Source organism: Centrocercus urophasianus, unplaced genomic scaffold (assembly GCF_019232065.1).
Source record: "Centrocercus urophasianus isolate 14NV4802_14NV808 unplaced genomic scaffold, USGS_Curo_1.0 seq_16, whole genome shotgun sequence".
Lineage (NCBI taxonomy): Eukaryota > Metazoa > Chordata > Aves > Galliformes > Phasianidae > Centrocercus > Centrocercus urophasianus.
Window position 1 is genome coordinate 6,795,258 of NW_024884711.1, and position 25,432 is coordinate 6,820,689.

At 39.8% G+C, this 25,432-nt stretch overlaps 1 protein-coding gene across 2 annotated transcripts in view; it reads left to right on the forward strand.

Moving 5' to 3' along the window:
* Positions 1–25,432, forward strand: part of CPNE4 (copine 4) — a 213,074-nt gene that overhangs the window by 38,845 nt on the left and 148,797 nt on the right. For both annotated transcript variants that reach the window (XM_042816966.1, XM_042816967.1), the window contains exon 2: positions 823–1,010. In XM_042816966.1, the coding sequence (XP_042672900.1) occupies positions 831–1,010 (180 nt within the window). In that variant the 5' untranslated portion in view covers positions 823–830. The remainder of the gene's footprint in view (positions 1–822; positions 1,011–25,432) is intronic.

Below are 25,432 nucleotides of genomic sequence, written 5' to 3' on the forward strand. Positions count from 1 at the left end.
TTTTTTTTTTTTTTTTTTTTTTTTTTTTTTTTTTTTTTTGCTGCTTCTGTTTGAGCAAAAGCTCAAGCTGCAAGATTTGTGGTGGTGCTGGCATTTGTAATGAAATAATGGTCAGAGGTTGCCACTAGCTCAGCCATTTACGTTCACATTAATAGAGGTTCTTGACCCAAAAGAGCAGGCAGTGTGTAGCAGCAAGATTTGCCAGCATAAATACCCTGCCCTACTGCATGAACCATCAATCCTGACTACTTGCTCAGGAAGGGGGGGAGGTACTGTTCAGCAGTAACTGCAGAAACAGAGTAAAATGTATCTTAGAAATTAAGGTCAATATGAAAGGGGCCTTCAAATAGATTTATGCAAAGTTCGTGTAAGGTGAAGTGTGTGCTTTTTAGATGGAGTATGGAGGAATAGAAACAGATAGCAGGAGTGCTGAACAAATTTAATTAAGCCTTGGAATGAGGCATTCTCAGGAGAAATTCAGAGTTTCCTCCATGTCTGCCTGTTTGCCTGAGGAAATGTGGCATTGAGAGCAGGAGCAGAGCTATAAGCTGAGGTCACAGTTCACCCTGCAGAGGGCCATGGTGGAAAGCTTCACTGGATTATTATCACTGAATTTGCCTTATTTTGAAACATAAAGGATGATTTGAGCCTTTCTTCCATAGATTTCCCCCACCCCCGTCTAACACCCCCGCCTGTTTTGCTAAGGATCTTGTTCACCATTACATGTTCTTAGAGGCTAGTAGAACATCTGCTGACTTCTGCATGGACAAAAGGGTTGCACATTCCTGCAGTGTTCTTAATGGGCCTTTTCTCTCCTTACAGGAAAAGGAATGAAGAAAATGAGCAACATCTATGAATCAGCAGCTAATACCCTGGGAATCTTTAACAGCCCATGCCTGACAAAAGTGGAGCTGCGGGTTGCGTGCAAAGGCATATCAGACAGGGATGCCCTCTCAAAACCAGACCCTTGTGTCATCCTTAAAATGCAGTCACATGGTCAGTGGTTTGAGGTGAGTGTTTAATACAATTTAACAAATAAAAAGATTTTTCTGATGCTTTAGGATGACTTAATGAAATCAAGATAAAATTCAAGTATCAACGGTAATAGAGAGAAGCAGCATCTGGAACCCAGTGGCAAAAATCTGTAATATAGAAGGGAGATTTTCCATTAACTCTAACACTCTTTGAATCAGATTCTTAATGACACTTTGAACTTCTCTTTGGAGTCTCTATTAAAAATGAAGATGATTAAAGAATGAAGTATCATAAAACCTTTCCCTCTAGGCACTCTTGTTTCATAGAAGCTATATAGTAGCAGAAATACTGGTAGTGACCATTATAAAATGCTTTCCAATCTTAAGAAGTAAAGTGCTGTGAAAGAGAGGAGTATTTATTATTAGTTGGCAAGAATTTCAGTGACAGTAGTTTGGCAGTAGACTGGCAAATTTTGAGCATTGAGGTTGGGTCTACAGTTGAAGGTTAGTCATATGAACTAATTAGTCTGCTTTCACTTTATTGCAGATTGCACATTTGATTAAAATCCTACTTCATGTAATTTTTTCTAATCTTAAAAGCCGTTTGAATAATAAACAGAAACTATACTAGAAACATGCTTATTGTTAATGAAGAACATTAAACTGAATGTTAGATGTTAAGTGAAGTCTTAGTGGTTATTTTGCTTAAAAGTTAAACTTGAGTATCTGTGGTTAATAGCAAAAAAGGCACAGTTATAGAGAGTATGCATGAGATCCAGTTCTCTTATTTTGAGCAAGTATTCATCCCTCAGTCTTCAGCAGTTTCAGCACTTTAAGATTGCTGTGAGTATATTCAGAAGGGGAAATCCCAAATTTGTGTTTCTTTTTTTAAATCCAGTGTTGTTTTTTTAAATCTAAATCTTTTGAGCCAACTCCGTCAGACCTCAGCAATCTTATTCTGGTTATTCCAACAGTATGGTTTTGCTCTATGAATGTCTAAAATCTTTCCATTGCAAGGTCGGCAGCCAGGAGAGGAGATTTCTTTGTGTTTTTTTTTTTTTTTTTTTAAATTATAGTTTTGCTCTTTTGTTAGCTTGTTGTGGATGCATTAGGTAAGTTTATGGTAGGAAATCACTCTGTAAGTAAAAATAATTATCCTTGTGCTTCAAAATCAGTATCTTTGTGTAGTTGAAATATAAGGTGATACAATAGCAAAGAAAAAAAGGCATTATAACTAACCAGGAAGAAAGAAGCATTTAGCTATGCTGTATGTAATTGTTGAAGAAGTTGACAAATTTGGATTAAAGGTCAAAATAAATTAAAGGCACGTGCTTAAAAAGGACAGATCCAGCCCTTTGTGGCCATTTCAATTCTCTGAATCACTTCAATTACATTTCACACAGTTTTCTGTGGCCAGTTATACTCAGAGTAAGTGGACTTAAATTATGTATTCTTATGTTGTAATTGAGATCCCTTTTGATGCAGTTTTTAATTTGAAAAGTGATTGTCTGAATAGAGAAATTCAGTGAGCAGATCTGCTTGCTGATAGGACTCTCATCTTATGGCAGTTGCTCCTACTGTCTAATGAAAGTCCAGGATATTCATTTTGGTATGAACAAAAAGTTTTTATTAGTTCATGTTCCTATCAGCACTGCAGAGCTAATACAGCTCTGACGTGACCAGAATTTTCTATTCTGGTCCTCGTATTCTCAACATTTTTAATTAAGCTCCAATTGCTGAGCTAAATTGAGCAGAGTCATTCAGGTATAGCTGAAGACATAATTTGGCTGGAAAAATCTTCTGATGATGACAATCAGTGATCCAGCAAGATCTCGGGCTGTAGACAGGCTAGTAAAAAAAAAAAATCTAATTGCTGTTAAAATGGATCTATTCAGCATAGGAATTACTGCATGACAGTATGAAGAGGATTGGAATTTAAGATCTTTCTATCTGTCCATTTGGAGACTTCATGAAGAAATGCGTGTGTATATATGGCTAGAGATTAGAATTTATTTAAACATGGTTTTCTGTCTTCATAGCTGTAAAACCATTAGGAACACATGCAGGGCGCAAGCACTCAAGGCAGGCCCAGTGTTGTCCTCAGTTGTGGCACAAATGTGCTTGCTGTGTTTTTCTTCCTGTCTGGTAGATACTTCCCTACAAATTAACACGCACACTATGTGTATCTCTGTGTTTGCATATTCATATTGCCTGGAAAGCACCTTCTCTCCCAATGAAGGATTGAAATGATATATCGCATCTTGCTGAAAAATTGTCAATCTGCTCTTTCCCTAGCATAAATTTTGCATTTTTAGACTGAGTTGATATGTCAGAATTCAAGATTGCGGTATCCATATGTGCTAAAAGACAATTTGGTGATCGAGGGCTGAATTTTGGCTCTCCTGGTACTCACTTCTAAGCAGGTACAGTTCCAGAATGACCAAATCCTGCTGTTTTTTTTTTTTTTTAAAGTGCTTGTTTAGGAGAGTCATCTGATGGCTGTTTTCCAATACTAATTTGAATTTAATTACTGAACAAGGCTTCAGGATGGTGAATAACGGGATGGGGTACTGGAATCAGGCAAAAGTGTCTGATGATAAACTCTTCTCAAATCATTATAGTACCCCCCTGCAGTGTGAATGTGTTTTAAGTAATAAGTGTTAATTGCATATAGCACTGCAGTCTTCATCCCAGATGTGCTAGCACTGAAATTCTCATTAAATTATTATTTCTGAGAAAGTAACTTGGCCTGGTTCACGGGTTATCATCTTAATCTGGCAAGCCCTGAAAGTCAAGGACACTGCTGAGCTGTGTCTGGTCGTATGGGGTTTACATGAGATCAGGAGGTACAATGCAACCTGATGTACCTGGGTGGAAAGTGTCATCTGTGACTACAAAAAGAGAAGAGCAGCTCCGGACAACAGCCAGTCTGGAAATCGGGTAGGGCTTCCTGCAGCAGAGTTCTTAGAGCATTCAGCAGTGGGACTTGGGAGATTTGCTGCTTTGTGTATTTGAACAGCTGGCAGGCATTCTTGCTTTTTTTTCCTCTAAGTTTTTTTTTTTTTTTTATAACACTTGAAGTACAGAGGAAATAAATCAGCACTGAAGATGGCATGCAGTTGCTGAAAATCATATTGGTAGAATGGGGCTGCCATTTTTGGACAGATAGGTTTGTTTACTAAAATGGGTTTACTTTTTTTTTCCATGTAAATGTTGATTAAGTCACATTCAATGGATTCAGTGAGGTTTTGATGAAAACACAGAACTTATCATTTCGGTGTTTCTAAAATTTGATTAGAAGGATCAGCTTTATTTTTTTTTATTTTGTACAATTTTAATTTTTCTCCAAAAGGGTTTATTCTTTCCTTTTGACTGCTAATCCAGAACACTTATGTGGACCTATGTATAAAAAGGCTGCAGAGACCAGTTAGCTTGGAAATGCATTGAACATGTGGAATACCAGTGGAGCCATCTGAGTATCTACATAGGAATCTAGCTACAGGAAAGACTCACTCTCACTCTTCATTTTTCTTTGCTTTTCCCCTCAGTTTTCCTTAATTCCAGAATCCTTCTTTCTCCTCTGCCTCCTCAAGTTCCAATCTCCATTCCAAGTAGATACTGCCTCCTCTTGCTGCTCTGTGCATGGGGAAGGGAGCTTACAAGAGGACCTGGGGGCAGACTTCTGTTACTCATTGCCATAGATACGCTTCCGTTACCTGTCTGTGGCTGTCACAGCCCACTGCAAAAGCCAACGAGCCATGAAATAGAGGAGTCTGTGGGTTGACATGTTCCATGACTCCACTGAAATGTTCCAAAATAACTAGAAAACACTGTGAAGGCCATACATATATAAACCCTTATGCATTCGTTTGGTGTTTTATATACATCTTTTTTTTCTGTTCATCTGTATGAACAGAGTAATAGATTAAATGTTTGGATGGAGTTGGAAGTTTCTTCATCAGAAGAAAGAACCACCAGCAGCAGCCACATAGTCATCCTCAAGGCCTATCGCAATCCTGTTTGCATGTACTGGTTGGTGATGGTGAAGAAGTGTGTGGGATCAGGGAAATGCGAAAATATCTCTCCAGTTTGCTCTGCCAGCCCCCAGTGGTCAGCTCTGTGACTTCTTAAATGCCTTTGTAACTGACAAACAAGGGTAGATTTAATCTCCATAACTTTATTCAAGTATTTTTTTAAATTATTATTTGAAGAAATAGATTTTCACAATATTCTAGGATGTAGGGTTGAGCAGTTGTTGGATAAAGTAATATTACTTCTATACTTTGAGACTACCACTTGCTGATCCCTTTTAAGTTTTGTGTTTTTTTTTTTTTTTTTTTTTTTTGGTAACTGTATTGGAGAAGATGCTGTGGAAATCCTTTTTCATTTTCTCAATGCAGTTTGGGATTTTAGTCTTCTGATTTGTCTGACTGAGTGAAATTGCAACTGTATGTGGTATATTGTGAAGGCTAAGTATATCATCTTATCAAGGAATAGCTTGGTTATTTTAATGATGTTTATTTCAGAACACTTCGTAGAGGCAATGCCAACAGCTACTTCTGTATTCCTGGAAAGATTTTCAAACAGTAATTTGGGATTTGTCCTCTGCTTTAAAGAGCTGTGAGGCATAACAAAGTTAGTTTATTGGATGTTTGGTTGGTTTGGGGATTTTTCTTGAATTTTAGTCAATGCTAGGGCGTATTCTGGATATTCTTTTCCCATTTTAATGCTACAATTTCAACTTGAATTGGCATCCTATACAAAATTAATCGTAGGGTTGAGATAACAGTAAGATGAACATACCAGTTTATGAAGACTTTTCTGGTTGGATGTTTTGTATCACATCATGGAAATAGTGAGGTGCTTTCATGCTGTAGTTATCATGAAATTACCTCCTGCCAGCGCGCAGAAACTTAAGATTTGCACACTGGGGTTTCTTCTCTTCTAGGTATAAGATGGGTCTGGTAATTGAAAATGCTACCTGCGTTTTCTCCAGTCAAAATTTAGATCAAAGTTTTTAATGATCTATTTCAAACTTATTAAAAATACTTTTGGAATCACTGGCATCTTGTGAAAGCCAACATGGAATAAATGAATCTTTAGCTGAAATGAAGAACTTCAGACCATCATCAGGAAGAAGGGCAGTGATATTCTTTTTAAGCAAGGGAGCATATGGCCAGGTCCTACCATATGTGACTTGGAACTGACAGTCTAGCTGACTGGCCCCAGCTGCCCGGGCATCTCAGGTCTTCAGAGAGCTTAGTCTTGCACGCATATCTGTGTCCTGCACCTCTTTTAATTTCAAGGTGTTATTCATCTTTTCACTTAATATGAAGAAATTGCATCACTCTTGCATTTGTTTTCCAAAGAATATTCCTAGAAGTCGGTGCTTCAGAGATTCTTATGTGCCACGAAAGTCATGTTTGTTCTGACTCTTCAATAGAAATATGTGACTTCTATTTATTCTGCAACAATGTGTCTGAGAATAAGGCTTTATAGCTTATTGCATCTTCATAATTCAGTACTATTCTTTGTGGTTTTTTTGAGTGTATGCTAATGAACGTGTCTTTGCTTATGACTATTTTGTAAACTCTGTTGCAGCCAAAACTTGCTTTTGGCTTTTTTTCTGCTGCTGGTAAACTTGCCTGAAGTCACTTTTACTGTATGGAAAGATAAAGTGAGCTCATCTTTTTCAAACACCACTGGAAGTCTGTGGGGTCAGGCTGCAGGCTTACTGAATATTTTATCTTGGTCTACTCCCAGCCTGAAATCTTATTGGATATTTTATGTTCCTAGTCTTAATATTTTGGAAGCCTCTTCTATTCCATGGGTCTGTCTGCTGAAGGGCTCTTTCAGGAAAAGAGTTAACTCTCTTCCTCTCATTAACTCTTTCAGGAAAAAAGAGTTCTTTTTTTCATGTGGGTATGGTCCTGTTCCACAACAAATTGAGGAGAGCACTGATTCCCTTAAATTCTTAACCTGACATGCATGTTTAAAAAGGGCAGGCTTGAAAGATCATTTTATTATAGTAAAGATAGGTGGAATCTTCTGTGCAGTTTTCCCTCATATCCTATAGGACATCTTCCATAATATTTCTGTTCAGCTCCTAATGCTTTGAGTACATTTCTGGGAATATATACACATAAACTTACAGCCTGGAATTACATTTTATTGTAGCTTTTTTTTTTTTTAAAAAAAAGAGGAACACAGCTCTTTTCATTTCCCAAGTTGTTATGCGAGGTCAGAAGTCTGAAAACTAAAGGTTGTAAATCTTCTGTGTTGGCAAATATTTGATTAAAGTGGTTACTGGGAATTTTTTCCTCCTGCATCTAGTTTAAAAATTTGAACATGAATTATAATGTTAGAATACTAGAAATACTAAGGTTTTGATGAGATTTTTTTTTTATACCCAAGGTAGTAATAAGTGACTATTTATTTTAAATCCGTTTTATAGTAGTTACTTTTTGTCTTCATTTGTTATCTCACCCATCACTGCTGCTTTCTCTTCAGCTTTCTCCTCACCTCAGCATCTAGTCATATCCACAGTACTGCATTTCCTGTCTTTTTACATCAGCTGGTCTTGACATTAGTACTCATTTGAATCAGACAGATTGTCTTAACTGAAGTCAAATCTTGTCGCCCTGAGTCAATATATGTGATGAAATATCATAATGTTCCACTAGCTCAGTCAGTAATCTCTACCTCTGTAGTTCAGTTCCTGAAACATAATGCAGGGACAAAGGAAGGAGAAAACACGCACTGTAGAGGTCTGTTTTCTTACTGAAAATGGATCTATTTGAGGTGATTTCTCCTCTAGAAGATTGGTGGGATCTTCTCCTACAGCAGCAGCAGGATGCTGGGCTCTGGTTCTATCTGCACAGCTACTTTTTTTAATTCAAGTGCCCTCATGTCATGTATAGTGAAGAGATTTTTCTCACCATTTGCACAAGTGTGGTCTTGGGAAGTCAGCTGGGAGAACTTGTATAAAGCAGTGGTAAAAGCTACATGCTCTTCCCTGGTTCCCATGGCCTTGAGCATCCTCTATTGGGGAAAAATCTACTGTTGGAATCAATTTTCAGAGCCTTCAGACTGGTAAATCTGAAAGAGCATGGAAATGAAAACGGGGGGAAAAAAATTAGACCAGTGGGATCACATAGTCATTTTCTCAAATTAGGAAATACCTGCTTAAAAATCAGTTTACTGTGCTGGCTAAGATGAAAAGCTGAATGCTTTGCACTTGTTTACATCCTGCTTCTTCATCCACTGGGCACTAAAAAGGGGCTCTTCTTGTGAAAAGTTTCTGTGTAATCACACTCCAGTTGCCATTTTCAATTAGAGCACTACTGTGTGTTTGCAAGGAACTCTGTGCGCCTGTCTTTCTTTGGAAGTGTGAAAGAGGGAACTGGGCTGGGTTCTCATTCATGAGATTTGTTGCCTTTGCAAATGTTTGTGTGTTGTTGCTGGTAGAAATGTCTGGAATGGTTTTAGGCTGCCTAAAAATCTGCCTTCACCTTAACTTGTGAGTAGTTTGAAATATGGAGAAAGGACTGGGATGAGTTCCTACCTTTGTACGTATTGTTTCATCAAAATACTATGGCTGACAAAATATACAATTTAATAAACTTTTTGTGCCTTGGGAGTAGGGCACTTGAACTGAATCTTCCTCCTGCTCCCAGCTGTGAATATCTTTGCTGTTATTGCATTTTCATCAGTATTTCCAGTGATCTTGAGACATGCTTGCAAGTATTGCCTGTAGTATTGCGATCTACTCTGTAGTATTCAGTTAATGCTTCACCAACTTTCCACAACTTTGCTCAGAATAGCTATCCATGGAGGCTGTGATTTTAAGAAGTGTTCTCAGTCATATTTGTAGAACAGGGATTTGCCAATTTTTACTATCAAAACCAGATAAAATCTTCTTGTTGTATGAGTAAGTTTTTTTTTTTCTTTTTTTTTTTTTTTAAAAAAAAAGAGGCCATTCACAATGTTTTCAGAATTACCTGAGGAAGAGACCTGAGGAAGAGGAAGGCTTTGCAGCACTCACACAGCTTTTCTGTGTACAAGTGTGTAATGACGGCCTTTAAGCAGAAAGGTGATCTCATCAGGTGAAGGAGCTTAAGGGAGAGTGGTATCCTTGTTTTAAAGTGTTCCTGGAGGGCAGAACAAAGTACTGTGCACAGAGGAAGCAGAGATGGTGGGAAATCTTTAAACACTGGTTTAAGATAAGACCAAGGTAAAATAATTGATGGCAGTAAAGGATGAGCTTAAGAAAGAACTTGCTTTCTCTTCATCTCGTTCTCTCTTGCTCAGGAATTAAAATGGAGGTGATAAAATAGAAGCTGGGATGCATTTCCTCATGCAGTGCTGTACTAGGTTGGTGAGGATGCACATGCTTAAAAGAGCTTTCTCAGTGGCATTTAGCAAAGGAAGGTATTCAAAGAACTTATAATGAAGAAAAAAACAAACAAAAAAAAAAAAACAAAACAAGTTATTAGAGAAATGCTACTGCTACTTAATAATTAAAGCTTTCTGAAGAGGTTGAACAGAATCTCAGCAGCTCACGTGGTTGAATTGCCTTAGTGAGAACTTTGCTGAATTCCAGTCCTAATCTGTGAGATGGGGAGGGAGGATGCATTATTGCTGCATCTAGCAGTAAGCACGTCGGGATGCTTTGAGTACTCTTTGGCATTAACTGAAAGGAAAAATGCTACGGTTCCACACAGGAGGAGTCGTCATGCTGCCATCAGCAGCTCAACATTTAAAGAAATGCATTTTTGATCCTTTTGCTCACTTTCCTGCAGTTTAGTTATACATCAATCAGAGATGTAATTTTTTAAACGTAGACGAGGAGTGGAAGTCTGCTTTTATCGTGGGCAGGCAGACACACATTTCTGATGGGCTCAGTGATATGTCTGCCTCTTGTGAGCTATTTATTACAGATACACAAACTTCACACATCTCCAGGACAGATTTTAAGCCTGACTTGCCTTCAGTAGTCTGACAGATTGTGATAAACTTACAGGAAAGAGGAATCTTTGGAGCTGGTTTGCAAGTAGATAATTCACTGGATTGGTTCGGTACATTAATTCTTAACCCATAGCATCAAAACGATGCTATGAAAGGAAGCTGTGGTGAGGTGGGGATCGGCCTCAGCTCCCAGGTAACAGAGATGGGGTGGGAGAGAATGGCCTTAAGTTGTGCAAGTGGAGGTTCAGGTTATATGTCAAGAAGAACTTCTCAGAAGGAGTACTGAGTCACTGTGCAAAGGCTGCTCAGAGTCGTGGTGGTGGAGTACTTGACCCTGGAGGTGTTCAAGAAGCATTTAGGTGTTGTACTGAGGGACATGGTTTAGTGGGAAACATTGGTGATAGGTGGATGGTTGGACTGAGTGATCTTGGAGGTCTTTTTTCAACCTTGGTGATTCTATGATTCTAATGCAACGTTTTTAAGCTATGCCATCATCAGGCCAGAATATAAATCCTGTGGAATCTAACTGACAACTGTCAAACTACATTTCCTTATACATATGCTGGCCTTATCTGTTAACAAGTGTTTTTGGTCTTTACCTAAATTTTTTTCTTTAAAAAAAAAAAAAGACTGACTTTTCTTTCTCTGCTTGAGATCTTTTGTATATAAAAAAAAGCTGATCTCCAAGCTGTGCTACTTTGCATCAGTTATCCACATAATGCTGAACTGAGACTTGTTGTACAGATTGTAGTATTCAATTTGTATGTGATGCTTGCGAGTGCTCAGAGCAGAATGCAAAGGCAGAGTATGTGTTTCTACGTAAATTACACCTTCCATTCTGACCTCAATTTTTAAAAAAGCAGCACTTATCTCATGAAAGCACTTTGTGTCTTTTGAATATTAAAAGAAAAATGGATTTTTGCCCATTAGTTCCCATCAGCTCATAGCTTGCAGGCCACCTCACTCACTGTTTTGCTTGTAATGCAGCTTTGCTTTCTACTGCTTTGCGTTTTTCTCACTGGAAGCTAAGAATGCCTCTTGGTAAAATGTAAGAATAACAATTTCTTCTGTTGTTCTTTATGCTCTGTGTTTTTCCAAAAGAAAATCATAGATAGGAAGAGCCTATCTCAGAGTAGTAAAGCAACAGGGTTGAAAGATTCCCATATTCCTTGTATGCCAGTGGTAAATCAACAGATTTACGTGCCTTTTGTTCAAAATGTCACACTTAAAGATAGTAAAATGTGATGACCAGTTCTTGATCTAAACAGTCTCTTCTGGATGAGCATATAAGTCACAGTAACTGGAATAAATGCTGCAGTTCTATATCAATATTTAAGTCCAGAAGTGTACTGTCCTTCTGATTTCTTAATAAATTTCAACTAAATTATGAGCAAATTTTACCTGCACTGTCTGAAGTAAATCTCACCGTTTTGTGAAATGCTTAGTTTTTATTCCACACATGTACATCCCAGAAATTGTAGTTTTGAAACAGGAAATGATCCGTTTTGCTAGAATCATAGAATGGCTTAGGTTGGAATGGTCTTCAAATATCAAGTTCTAGCCCCTCTGCTGTGGGCAGGGCTGCCATGCACCAGACCAGGCTGCCCAGGGCTCTTCCAACCTGGTCTTGAGCCCCTGCAGGGATGGGGTATCTGCAGCTTCTCATGGACAGCTGTGCCACTGCCTCACCATGCTCTGAGTAAATAACTTTTTCCTAACATTTAACCAAAATCTCCTCTCTTTCAGTGTAAAGAAGATCCCTCCTTTGTCCTGTCACTATCAGACTGTGTACAAGCAGGATGGAAAGTGACTTTTTAAGCTCCCTTAAAGTACTGGAAAGCTGTGATGAGGTCTCCCTGTACACTTCTCCAGATTGAACAAACCCAACTACCTCAACCCTTCTTCACAGGAGAGGTGCTCCAGCCCTCTGGTCACCCTTGTGGCCCTCCTCTGGATCCTGTCCAAGAGCTCAGCAACCTCCTTGTGCTGGAAGGTCCTGGCCTGGATGCAGTACTGCAGATGAAGCCTCATGAGGGCAGAATAGAGGGGGACAATCACAGAATCACACAGAATCACAGAATCACCCGGGTTGGAAGGGACCTCAAGGATCATGTAGTTCCAACCCCCCTGCCTAGCAGGGCCACCAAACATACACATTCAGATCAGGTTGCCCAGGACCCCGTCCAACCTGGCCTTAAACACATCCAAGGACGGGGCATCCACAACCTCCCTGGGCAGCCCGTTCCAGGGCCTAACCACTCTCCTTGTATAGAACTTCCCCCTAACATCCAACCTAAATCTTCCCTCCTTCAACTTGGATCCATTTCCCCTAGTCCTGCTGTTGTCAGCCCTTTTGAAGAGTTTACTCCCCTCGTGGGTGTAGGTTCCCTTCAGGTATTGATAGGCTGCCATGAGGTCACCCCGCAGCCTTCTCTTCTCCAGGCTGAACAAGCCCAACTCCCTCAGCCTGTCCTCATAGGGGAGGTGCTCCAGCCCCCTGATCATCTTAGTCGCCCTCCTCTGGACCCTTTCCAAAATCTCAATGTCTTTCTTGTACTGAGGGCTCCACACCTGGACACAGTACTCCAGATGGGGCCTCACAAGAGCCGAGTAGAGAGGGACGATCACCTCCCTGTCCCTGCTGACCACCCCTCTCCTGATGGAGCCCAGGATCCCATTTGCCTTTCGAGCTGCCAGAGCGCACTGCTGGCTCATGTTCAGTCTCTCGTCCATCAGGACCCCCAGGTCCTTCTCTGCCGAGCTGCTCTCAAGGACCACTCCTCCCAGCCTGTACGGGTGCCTGGGGTTCTTCCGGCCCAAATGCAAAACCTTGCACTTTGCCGTGTTGAACCTCATTAGGTTCACCCGAGCCCAGCCCTCCAGCCTGTCGAGGTCCCTCTGAATGGCATCCCTTCCTTCCACCGTATCAACCGCACCACTCAGCTTGGTGTCGTCAGCAAACTTGCTGAGGGTGCACTCAATTCCCTCATCGATGTCATTAATAAAGATGTTAAAGAGCACCGGTCCCAAGACAGACCTTTGGGGGACACCACTTGTTACCGGCCTCCACCTGGACGTAGAGCCATTGACCACCAATCACCTCATTTTGATAATCAGTTATGTAATCTAAAGGAAAAAAACAGTGTTAAGCCTTTTGTTCTCCAAATATTTGGAAAAAGTCATCTTCCTATTGCAACAGCAAGCTCATACATACTGTTGATGTAGAACTGGCTGGTGTAGAACTGAGTGCATTATATCACCTCTATATGCTGCTTAAGGGAAGCATTACAGTGATTGCTGAATCTTGTTGTATTTATCTTTAAATGCTCTTTGAGGGCTAATTATTCTGCTGTAGACTTGCTAAACTTGAAAGCTTTTATTACTTTTAAGTACTAACTGCTGCACAATCTGTAGATTAGATTCAGTAACCTTTCTGCCTTGTCTGCCCTCGGGATTACGTGTGACTACATGAATTCTGTCACTGATAGTGACATTTGCTGTTTAAAACCATAATTTCACTTCCCCATGTTTATTTTGGCCCAGTTGCTTTCCTCTTTCTCCCACTGACATACTTTCCTATTCAGCACACATACAAAAAAATGTACAATTTTTAAGGCTGTATGCCTTTGCTTCTCTGTCTGAAGTTCTGGCCTTTATGCTGTCAGTTCTCATCCAGTGTTTCAGGTCTGTTTACACCCCAGTGCATGCTTAATTCTATTGAAGGCACTATGCTTGCTTGCTTGTTTCCTTTGTTTATTAGTATGGATCATTAAATGGTTTTTTAATCACCTTATCTTTATATTAAGCTTATTATTTCTTACAGAAAAGCTATCAATGCATTTTGTCAGGATTGTCTATTCTTTCTCTAGGATAGTGGGTCTTACCTGACATTCTCCCTTGTTTAGCGCAGCGAAGTCATTTCCAGGTCGCTAGAACCAATTTTTTAAAATATGTATAACTTTTTTTTTCCCCAACAGAAATGTGTTGAGATACTCTAAAAATACTGGAAACTAGGGATCCCTACCACACTATAGTAGGGAGTGGGATTTACACTTAGAAGGTAAAATTATACCTGCAGCTCCAGCTCCTCACACAAGTGTTATTTGCAGTTCAACTTCCAAGTGATGCTGTGTTCTGTTTAACTTCCAGACATTTTTTGCACAAAATATGTGTGGTTTTGGATTTGCTGCTCAGCATCAAATTGCATTATTAGCACTGAAAATAAGGTGCTTGCAGGGTTTGCGTGCTTTTAAATTTATTCAGTAGATTTTGTTTTTGAGTATTTGTCCAATATTATAAGGATTTAATGTGGCTGTTATGACCTTCAGGTGCCTTTGCTTTCCATGGTAATAAAAGTGACTGCAAGTGCATGTCGAGGGACAATAGCATAACTCTCTCAACAAGATAATATTTTGTCTCTGAAACTTATGATGAAACCTTTCCATTTTACATAGTTAAGAATTAAAGCATGATTAGAAACATTGCACTTTAAGAAACCATTCAAAAGCCTGAAATTTTGCTTCATAATTTAGGAGAACTGTCAGCAGTTTATGTTATTTTTGGAAAGGTAATACTATAGAACCCCAAGGAATACATGCATCTTTAATAAACTTTGAAACCCAAGGAAGCCTGTATTTTTAATACATTTTAATTGTATGCGTTGGGAATATTTTAAAATAAGATTCTAGTGCAGAGATAGAGTTCATAGAGTTTACACTGTTGCAGTGTGCCTCCTTCAGTCTGTGTATCCTCTTTTGAAGCAGTGATGTGCTCTTACCCACTTTACTGCAGCACAGCTGATGTGGGCTAATTATTTTTATAGCTCCCTTGTATTGTATCACTCTGCTGCTTCTGCTGATTTCAGCTGGAGTTGGAGGTCAGTCTATTTAAAGAGCACACACTTTTATCTTGATGTCTCTTGTGAAGTGCTGTATAATTTGGCTACTCCTGGGGATCTTTGTGGTGAGAATACATAATTTACTGACCATCTGTCTGCCTTCTCCTTTTCTTTTTATTTCAGCTTTTCCTCCCCTCATCTGTAAAGGTGGCAGTCATGTAACATGTATGCAAAAGCGTTTGGTAAACTGCTGGCCAAGCTACATACTGTGACTAATTAAAAAGTCAGCTTTGTGCCAGCAGTTGCTGTAACTACATCAATCATAGAATGTCTTGGGTTGGAAGGGGCCCCAAGGATCATCAAGTTCCAACACCCCTGACACAGAGGGCTGGTGTGTTGCATGTAACTACTGAAGGGAGATGTTCATGATGTAATCAATCAGTTTGTTCCAAAAGCAGCTCAAGCTTTTTCATAATGTGATTGTTGATTTCTTTACAGCTAAACATTGCCTACAGCTAGTGTTCAAAATGCCAGGCTAAACCTTACTTTATGACTAACGTTTTTTGGTGGGCAGCTGAGAAGCCAAGCTCTCCCCATATCAAAGACTGCCTAGATGCAGAGCTACTGGAAGTCCTGAATGGTCTGACTGGAACAGCTTAAGCTAGAGGACAGTATGTGTGTGTCAGTGGGAGAAAGAGGAAAGCAAGGTAAGGTGGAAAAGGCATTAATGTAGGGAAAAAAAAAAACAAGCACAAAAACAACCAATGAGATTGTGTCTAAAGAGAGGAAAGCATGAATATAAGAATATTGAATATAAGTTGGACAGCAGTGGTTGTTGGTCCCAGGAGAAGCCTAGAGAATAAACTTTTGGAACTAAGATTTGGCTAAAGGATATCCGTGGCTCTGAGGAAAGAAAAACTTTGATCGTGTGGCTTCTTAATTAACGTTCTAAAATAGTTACATTAAAGCTGCCTGATGCTAGCCTCAGTTTCCTTCTTAATGGAATAACCCAGCTGACCCAAATCTTGGCACATGGTTTAGGAGGGATCATACTTCAGTGAGGTTTGTAGTGGGATTTGTGTGGATCTCCTTCCTTTTTGCAGCGGTTTTGCACTCTCTCTCTATAAAAGTAACTTGGTGTGGTGCACCTGTGAAGTGGTATTTCACATGACAGATTCATGTCAGTATAGACGTGATGAATCGCTATCATTGCAAAATGCAATCTCTTAAACCACCACGGAAACCTTGTATTCAGCCTCATAAATGAGTTTCTTTCTAAAAATATAAGTATGCAAACTTGGAACTAAAATTATTTTTCTTCGGAGATTTTTTTTCCTCTGGTTGTTTGCTGTTCTGTTTTCTGTCTTTGTAAACCTATTAAATATAAGGTCATGAGGCAGAAAATGAAGGGATACTGACACCTTATCTAGTTCTTCAGGTGCTGTTGCAGTATAAATAATTATAAATACAAACTTCTGAGAAGCAGTAACTGATACAGCTGAGATGAAGTAGTAGCTTAAAATGCAGTAAAAATATTTATTCGGAGTAGAGAGAAAAAGATTGCAAGACGTACATGGTGTTTTTTTTAATTATTTTTTTATATCTTTTGCTTAGAGAAGATATTTAATGTGTCTTGTCACTTGAGTTAGCCAAGACTATCTTGTTGGAGCTTTTTTCTTTTTCCTTGGAAAAAAAAACAATTATCCAGCTATTTGGAGTGCTTGATTTAGACACGCTTTTTAGAGATCAGCATTCATGGCACACTCTGTGAAGAGCAATTTAAAATTAAATGGCTGTTTTAGACTTTTAAGAGCACCTGGACGTTATTTTAGAAGCAATTGGAACTCTGGGCCAGCACCTTGTAGAGTAATTTAAATACTTTCTGTGTGTGCGCTTTTATTTTTTTTTCCTTTCTTTTTTTGTATTTGAATACTACTTTGTGAGGAATTGATTTGAACAACACAGTGCTGAGCTCTTCAGGTTCTGGAGTGCTTCCAATACCCGACTGTGCTGAGCTGCAGATCGTGATCTCCACTTGGTCTTACAAGGCCAGCCATCTTAAGAATATCACCCAGACAAAGAAATGAATCTGGGCACTTTGAGTTTATTGAATGTATTTTATTTCATGTATTTCTCTGATTTTTTCCTGTCTCTGGCTTATGCCATAGGAGAAGCTCCTTAGGTCAGTAGAAGTCATTTAAAAGTTTCAAAAGAAAATATGGGCATGTAAAAGTAGTCAATTGCGCCACGTCATCTCAGGATTTGAGGACAGCTTTGGCATCGATTAAAATGTTCAAGAATAAAAGGATCTGGGGGGGAAAAAAGTGAAAGAATCCTTCAGTTATATTCAGTAGTACATTATTAATGGGAGTGATCTGCTCTGCCAAATGTGAGACAGTGGGCCCTTGGGGGATGAGGTGCAGGAGAGAAGCGGGTGATGATATAACTAAGGGTTATAATATACAGGTAGAAGGTGAAACTGGCTGCACACTTGACCTCAATTCTGGATGTTGGAGGTACTATGGGGTACTATATGCCAAAATAGAAAAGTTTTATAACCTAGAGCTGTGAAACAGTGAAGGCAACATAAAACCGCATCAGCACCACCCCACATTGGGTGAGTATCTGGCAAGAGGCTGGGGAACAGCTCAATATATTTTTGCTTTTGGGCTGAGATAAATAAAACATCATAAGATACGTTAGATTTCATTGGAGTGCAGAGGAGGAGAATGTAAAGTCTGAATATTTTGTTTTTTGTCTGAATCACTAATGTGCTACCAGTCAGTTTAATTAGAATAATTAGTCATGAAATATATAATTGGTTTGGACTTTCCTGTAGATTACATAGAGTTCTTTTGAAGAGGAATGTGCTTATTTGATACTGATCCTGCAAACATTTATGCAGACTCTGAGTTCAGTGTGCATGAAGAATATGCAGCAATATGTGCATGAAGTGTATGCAGCAATATCCCATTGACTGCAAAAGGGAATTTTCCCTTTTAGCTGTAGGGCTTTCTAATTGGAACTCAGTCACTGGGCTACTTTTTCCCATGACTTTGGGATTTGTGGCTGGTCTGTTACCCTAGGGATGCCTTCAGCAGGGTACTGCTTTGATCCTTACAAAAAGTGCCAGTGTTTGTGTAGCAGTGACTTAGACTGACCATCTCAGCCACTCCCAGAGTACTTCTGCACATCTCCATGATGTTTTTTTGGATCTGCTGTGGTGGGTCCTGTTTTGGGAAATGATCCAGCTGAGTAATAAACATAGGCAAGTATGTGCTCTTGATTTCCTATGGACTTTGTTAGATCAGTTCTTGGATCCAGTTCGTCTTAAAGCTGTCCTCACATCTGATCCTGCAAAACTCAAGATTTACCTGGATTTCAAATTTCTGCTGACAGACTGCTGAAATCACATCCTTGTTGGAGTCCCATTCCTTGTGATGGTAGCTTAGTTGAAGAGGAGTTATTTGTATTCAGAAACACAGAATATCCTTTCATCTGGTGGCCCTGCCCATGGCAGGGAGGTTAAAACTAATGATCTTTGAGGTTCTTTTTCAACCCAGGCCTTTCTGTGATTCTGTATCTTATCTCAGTTGCATATTCTCCAATGGTACAGTTTTCAAGTTCTCCCAGTTTCCTGGGAAACTAACGTTGAGAGGTTAGTTCTCTATTCCTTGTTTATTTCTTATGTTGAAATTGTTTCTTACCTGAAAATTATGTAACGGTTTCATTACAAATAGTAAAAATAACCTCAGAGAAGTCCTGGGAAGGTATTAAGGCAGTATGCATAGGATTTTCTGCTTGCAGCATATTGTTATGTACTTTAGTCTAGTTTGACAGTATAACTGACTATAACAATAGATTCTGTACATCAATTATGTAAGAAAATGTATAGTTTCAATTATCTTGTTCAACAAAATGCAAGCAAAAGCTTATAGACTTTCATTCTATTTTTATTGTACTTTAGCTAATTCCTTTTTTCTGGCATGCTGTAAAGCGTTTATCATAAAAATACATGATTCAGCAAAGGCTGTAAGGATTTTTCTTACTATGCTACACAGCAGTGTGGGTACTGTGACTGAAATAAAAGGAGGTGTTATGGTGTATCTGTAGAGTAGGACTGTGTTAGTTTGTGACCTCCTTGTAGGTTAACAGAAAGCTTAAATATTTAATAGCAGTGCTTTTTGCTGCTTTTTGGGAGTGGGGTACAACAATTATATATATATATATATATATATATATATATATATATATATATATACACACCCTATCATGCTCTCCCTATAAGATGCTGTTTTTTAGCATGCTCAAGTTATGACTGCAGTAGAAGATTGTATTTGTGATTCAGTGCCTTATCAACATAGCTTCCCATGTTAACATAATATATTCGGAGTCAGTCAGGTGTCATAGGAGGAGTCCTTTTTAACACTGAAATTCACTATGGAGGATCTTGCTGTCATAGCTTATGAGTGGCTTCCATTGAGGTTGAGTGAAGTTCAGTATAAGGTTGGTTCGGTTGGTTTGCTCAGCTGAAAATAGCTCTAAAAAAACTGATCTGAAGAATAGGAGTTCCATTGGGGTGCTAGAAACTGGAAGAAATGTAAAATGTTGTCAGTTTATCTGTTTTGGTGACTTGAATTTATCTGAGCTTCTGTGTAATCATTTGGGTTCTGAACAGACAAACATAGCATTGTTTTACCTTTTAAAGGACACAAATGCAATTTTGGTTGTATTTCAGATAGTCATTCAGTTGCAATGATATGCAAAACATGTCTGTCCTATTCCAACTCCTTCCCTAAATCTGACCTTTATTTTAATTTTGGTTGAAGAAAATAACACCAAACCCAAAACACACACTAAAAGCCTCTTCAGTTACCTCGCTCTTGTGGATGTTATACAAGTGACAGTGCTGCAAGCCTGGTGTATTTGAGTGTGAGAACTAACTTTTGTTGACTAATGTTTTCTAGGTAGTCTCTCAGAAATTCAGGAAAAAGTTGTAAGAAACATGCAGATGTGTAGAAAGGAGAATGGGGGCTTGGGGAGAAAGAGAAAAGAGAGCGTTAGGGCTGTATCAACTCCAAGTGGAAGAACAAAATAAAGGGGTGAAAAACAGAATACTTTGTATTTTTTATGTACTTTACAAGTGTGAGCAGGGGGAGCTGGGGACTTGTAAGGAAGCCAAATCTTAAACTATTTAAGGGGAAAGCACTTCCCTTTGTTCATTTAACTTAGAATAAAACAACTGAGTTCAAGCAGCTGTACGTTATAGCTGTTTGACTCAAAGATGAGTATACTTTTCAAGAATACATTTAATTTCTGCATAAATTTTAAAGCTCGACAAATTTTAATTCTCCCAACACATCTCTGCTGTGACACAACAAAGAAAGTCATCCCCTGCTCAAGCTTTGGGAGCTATGTCCCAGGCTGTTCAGTAAGTGAGCAGGAATATCAAAGGGATTCTCTTCTTTCCCTTGAAGACAGCTTCCCTGTTTTGATTTCAAGAACAAAACCAGTCTTTTCCAGTTTTCAGAAGTGCTACTTTTTCCAGCAGATGCCAGTTTCTTTTTAGAGTGCTCAGTTTCAGAGAGCTTACAGGGAGCAAAGAGGAGAAGGAAAAAGCCAAGGACAGAGGAAAAAAAGAATGATAGGAAAGAATTCTCTCTGTCCCTGAGACTTTCCTGCTTTAAGCAGTAAGTGCTGCAACTTCCTTTCAGTCTGCATCTTAGAAAGTGACTTAGCAGGATCCCTTGGGTCTGTCTGAGATGGGTGTTAGGCATTCAGTCAGAGCAGCATCTCTGTGCTGTGAGGCACGGGGGAGCACACAATGGCATTTCTAGCAATAAGCTTGTCAAAATAAGCGGTCTCTCTTTTAAAATATGTATCTGGAATGTGTTGCCTGCTAATACATATTCATATCTTAAATGCAAATATCTCCCTTTCCTGCACACTTCGTGGATGTTTGCCCTCTCTATTTGGGTTGTGTATCATATGGCTTGTAAATAAGAAATGACAAGTTGTGTAATAAGTGGGGGGGAGGGAGGAGGAGGAGAAGAGGAGTTAAAGTGATTTGATTTAATAAGAAACATGCATAATTTACACGCACAGCACTATTCCACTCTGATTCTGCATACTTTAATTGCAAATCCTGTGGCTTTGTGCCAACTAATATCTTAATAATAATAGACTTTTACTAGCATTAAAGATAAGATTTTTGAAATGAAGCTTGTTTGCTATACTAGGCATCCTGCAGTGGTTTAGCCTTGAGTTGAAGTTTCTGAATGTCCTTGTTTCTTTGCAAGGTGAAGACAGATATGTCAGTTTAGCTAGACAAATCAGATAGATGATATGAGTGTGAGAATGTGTTCTATGTGATGTTTTTATCACACCCACTATGTTGGAAATACAAATCATTTTAGGATGGATTTAGGTCTCTCTAATCTGTAAGTGATCTAAGCGGAGGGCAGAAATTAATGTTAAAATTTGTGGTACCCTGATATCTGTACTTGTTTGCCCTTGCAATGTAGTGGTGGCATAAAGCCAGAAGATAGCTAAAGAACATTTGTTAAAATCACAGGTATTTGTGCCAGACATTCCACGTGAAATGGGTTTGTTTTGATGCTGTAGTTGTAGCCATGCCTGGGAGTAGGTGGATTGGTATTACCTGCTGGGCCCCAAAGTAATAATAGATGATTATTTCCCTATAAAGTTAGACCTAAGTAAACGGGTGGCAGTGAAAAACAAAGATAAAACAAAAACCCAGCAACATACATATGCTACAACAACACCAAATGCAGAGTTGTTTCTAGAACTCAGTGTGGATTCTGTACATGTACATAACCTTCTGTGTATGATGGCCGAAGGGACTATAAATAGGCAGAAAGTGGGAAAGTTATTATGAACTGTCATTTAGGAAAGGCTGTGTGTGCCCTGCTTGAAGGGGCATGGAATTCAGTCCAGAACTAGCACTGGGACTTGCCTCAGATAATCAAGGTGGGTGAAGAGAGAGAGAGAGTCACATACAAATGGGAGTCAAAAACTGCTACTGATCATTAGGAATGAGAAAGGAAATGGGGCAGATCTAGGTTCTAAATGAAAAAGTTTAAGCTATATCTGTTTTTGGTGGACATGCTCAGTGCTTATGTGAATAACAAGCCAGGCACCTCTTTGCTGCTTCACTAGATCTTGCTTCCTTTGTTATATGCACTGTGATCTGACACAGTTGTATGCCTCCACTCACTAGCTATATATGCAGTTCCCAGTCTGCAGATTGGTTTCCAGTACCTGAAGAAACTTCTTCATGAACCTGTTGATACTGCCATCAAACCTAGCCAAGTGTTTCAGAATTGGATGTCAGCATGGGTCAATTTATATTTCCAAAATGAGGCCAACCCATACAATTCTCAACCCAGATTCTGCTACGGTTTGTCAGTTTTGTTTTGTTTTTAAATGTGGACTCATCTGTAATAGTTATAAAATTTCCATCTCTCTGTTTTTGTTTGCTTTTTCTCCCTTATACCTTGTCTGAAACATCACTATTGTTTCAGTGAAGCATAAAATCCAAAAATGCCATTGAAATTAGTGGCAATGCTGGAAATTCACTGTAATATGGGGGGAGGTATAGAGGAAGAATGGTTATTTGCTTTAAGGTAGCAGTTAATGTGCTTTGTACATGATCTGATTCCTCAGGGAAACAAAAGAATGACTTCACTGTTTGTGTCCCCTTTTCCAGTTCTCCCCATGCTTTTTCGTTTCTGTGCTTCTCTGCAGAGACATGTGGTCTGTAGAGCAGGATGTCATAGATCTAATCCCCAGCTGGGAATCATTAAACACTCTGAAATGGAAATAATTAGAGACTTATTTTTTGTACCCTCACTCCATATTACCTTTTCCAGAGAGACTGAGCAAAACAAGCAGTGAGGAAAGACTGCTATCTGAGAAGTAACAGTGAAGTGTCTCCTGGAGGCAGTTCAATACAAAAGAGTGAAATTTACTTTTCTGAGTTGTGGAGTGGATTTTCTGAGCAATAAATTACTCCTTGTCTCTCAAGTAGTTTCATCAGTTTTTTGAGGGGAAAAAAAAAAAAAAAATGTAGCTGAATGCTTACTGGAATTTTACCTTCTAAAACAGGTAGAATAAGATTGGAGGAGAAGTTACAAAAGGTAGTATTGTCTTTATCAGGTTTGACTTTTTGATTTTTCTTTTTTTTTTTTTTTTTTAATGCTTTGTACTTTTGAAGTAAGCTAATCATCCATTTTGGATAGGTAAAAATATATTCCATATAGTTACAAAAGCTTTAGTTCTTTGGCAGATCACATTCTGGACAGCAGAGGGAAAACAATTAGCCTTTGGGTTCTGATTGCTGGTGCCTACTGGGATGTTTGAGGGAACGCCATTGAAAGGTGCAAGAGCTAAATTTTGGTAGGAATTGATATGGAAAAGCATTGCAGCGTAGTGGCTTAGCAGGGGGCTTCTCTCCTGCACTTCTGTTGATGTCTTGCAAAGCTTGACTCACCTAGCAATGGGAACGTGGTGGGAACTGCATGCAGCAGTGGCCGAGCTCCTCTGTGGAGCCTGTGAAGAGTGGTGATTCTCTAGCCTGCTGCAGTGGCAGGTTTGTTTGTTTTTTGTTTTGTGGTGGTTTCTTTTTTTCAAACAAATACTCATCAAAAACAATATGGGAGAAGTAGTGTGATTTTGATTGGGAAGCAAGTAGTACTGTGGGTGAAGTTTTCCATTTCCTCCTAATTTCTGTTCTTTTCATTCCGCTCTTACCTTTGTTGGCCTTTCTTTTTCCCCGCGTGAATACCTTTTACTTCACCGCATATATTATTTATGATCCTTGAGTTGCAGCAGCCACTGCTGGGAGTCTGGAGGTGCTAGAAGGGGAGACAGGAAAGGAGAAAGGTGAAGAACGAGAGAGCAAGGAAGGTTTGTTTTGAGTACATATGCTTCAGGAGCTGAGCATGGCAGGAAAAAAAATGTTAGTGCAGGTGCACAGGGAAACTTGTTTTGGAGCTCTGTTCTTGTATCCATATTCACTTCTGATCTCAAGCAGGGGCATATGGACTAGGCATGACCTGGATAGCTCTTTATGTCAAGTGATTTTGTGTTGAGTCTAGTTAGTTAGTTTTCACAGTAGCCTGAGGGGATGAAAACTGTGAGTAATAAAAATGCTGTGGAAAAATAGCATGTGCTATTCTTTGGATACCTACCCAAAATATTAAACACCTGAAAAACTTGTGAGATTTGTATAGATTAGTATCTTGCATCTGAATTCTTTCTACAGTGTCTGGTAATGCCAGGACTCCAGGCAGCGACAGAGTGGTATCCCTTCTCCAGAAGAGACAGGCCAAAGCGAGTGTACCTCCTTTGGTAAATGTGAAAGGAGAGCTTGCTTCAACGGACAAAGAGACGGCTGAGGTACTGAATGAGTTCTTTGCCTCGGACATCACTAGTGGCCGGGATTCTGTGTCCCTGAGCCCTGCATCCCTAAACCTCTAGGTGTGGACCAGGGTAATAAATCATCCCCCCCCCACTGTGAGGACAGAGCAGGTCCAAGATGCCTGATGAGACTGAATGTGTACAAGTTTATGGGGCCGGATGGCGTGCATCCCAGGGTTCTGAAGGAGCTGGCTGAGGTGGTTGCTGAGCTGCTCTCCATCATATTTGGAAAGTCGTGGCTGTCAGGTGAGGTCCTGGATGACTGAAGGAAGGGTCATGTCACTCCCATTAATGAGAAATGGAGCAAGGAGAACCCTGGGAACTATAGGAGGGTGAGTCTCACCTCTGTGCCTGGGAAGATCCGGGAACAGATCATCCTGGATAACATGCTTGATCACATGAGGAATGAGTGTGTGATCCATAACAGCCAGCACAGCTTCACCAGGGGAAGGTCATGCTTGAGCAATCTGGTGGCCTTCTATGATGGAGTGATGGCATCAGTGGACAAGGGAAAGGCAACCAATGTCATTTACCTGGACTTGAGCAAGGCCTTTGGCACGCTCCCCCACCACATCCTTATCTCCAAATTTGGAGGGGTGTGGATTTGATGGGTGGACCTCTCAATGGGTGAGAAACTGGTTGAAAGGCTGCAGACAGAGGGTGGTCATCAATGGCTCTATGTCCAAGTGGAGGCTGGTAATGAGCGGCATTCCCCAGGGGTCTGTCTTGGGACCGGTGCTCTTTAACATCTTTATCAATGACATCGATGACAGAATTGAGTGCACCCTCGGCAAGTTTGCTGATGTCACTAAGCTGAGTGGTGTGGTTCACACAGTGGAAAGAAGGGGTGCCATTCAGAGGGACCTTAACAGGCTTGAAAGGTGGGCCCGGGTGAACCTTATGATGTTCAACATGGCGAAGTGCAGAGTTTGGCACTTGGGCCAGAGGAATCCCAGGCATCCATACAGACTGAAGGAGCGGTCCTTGAGAGCCGCCCTGCAGAGAAGGACCTGGGGGTCTTGATAGATGAAAAACTTAACGTGAGCCAGCAGTGTGCTCTTGTGGCTTGGAAGGCAAATGGTATCCTGGGCTCCATCAAAAGAGGGGTGGCCAAGAGGGGCAGCGAGGTGATTGTCCCCCTCTACTCTGCTCTTGTGAGGCCCCATCTGGAGTACTGAGTCCAAGTGTGAAGTCCCCAGTACAAAAAAGACAG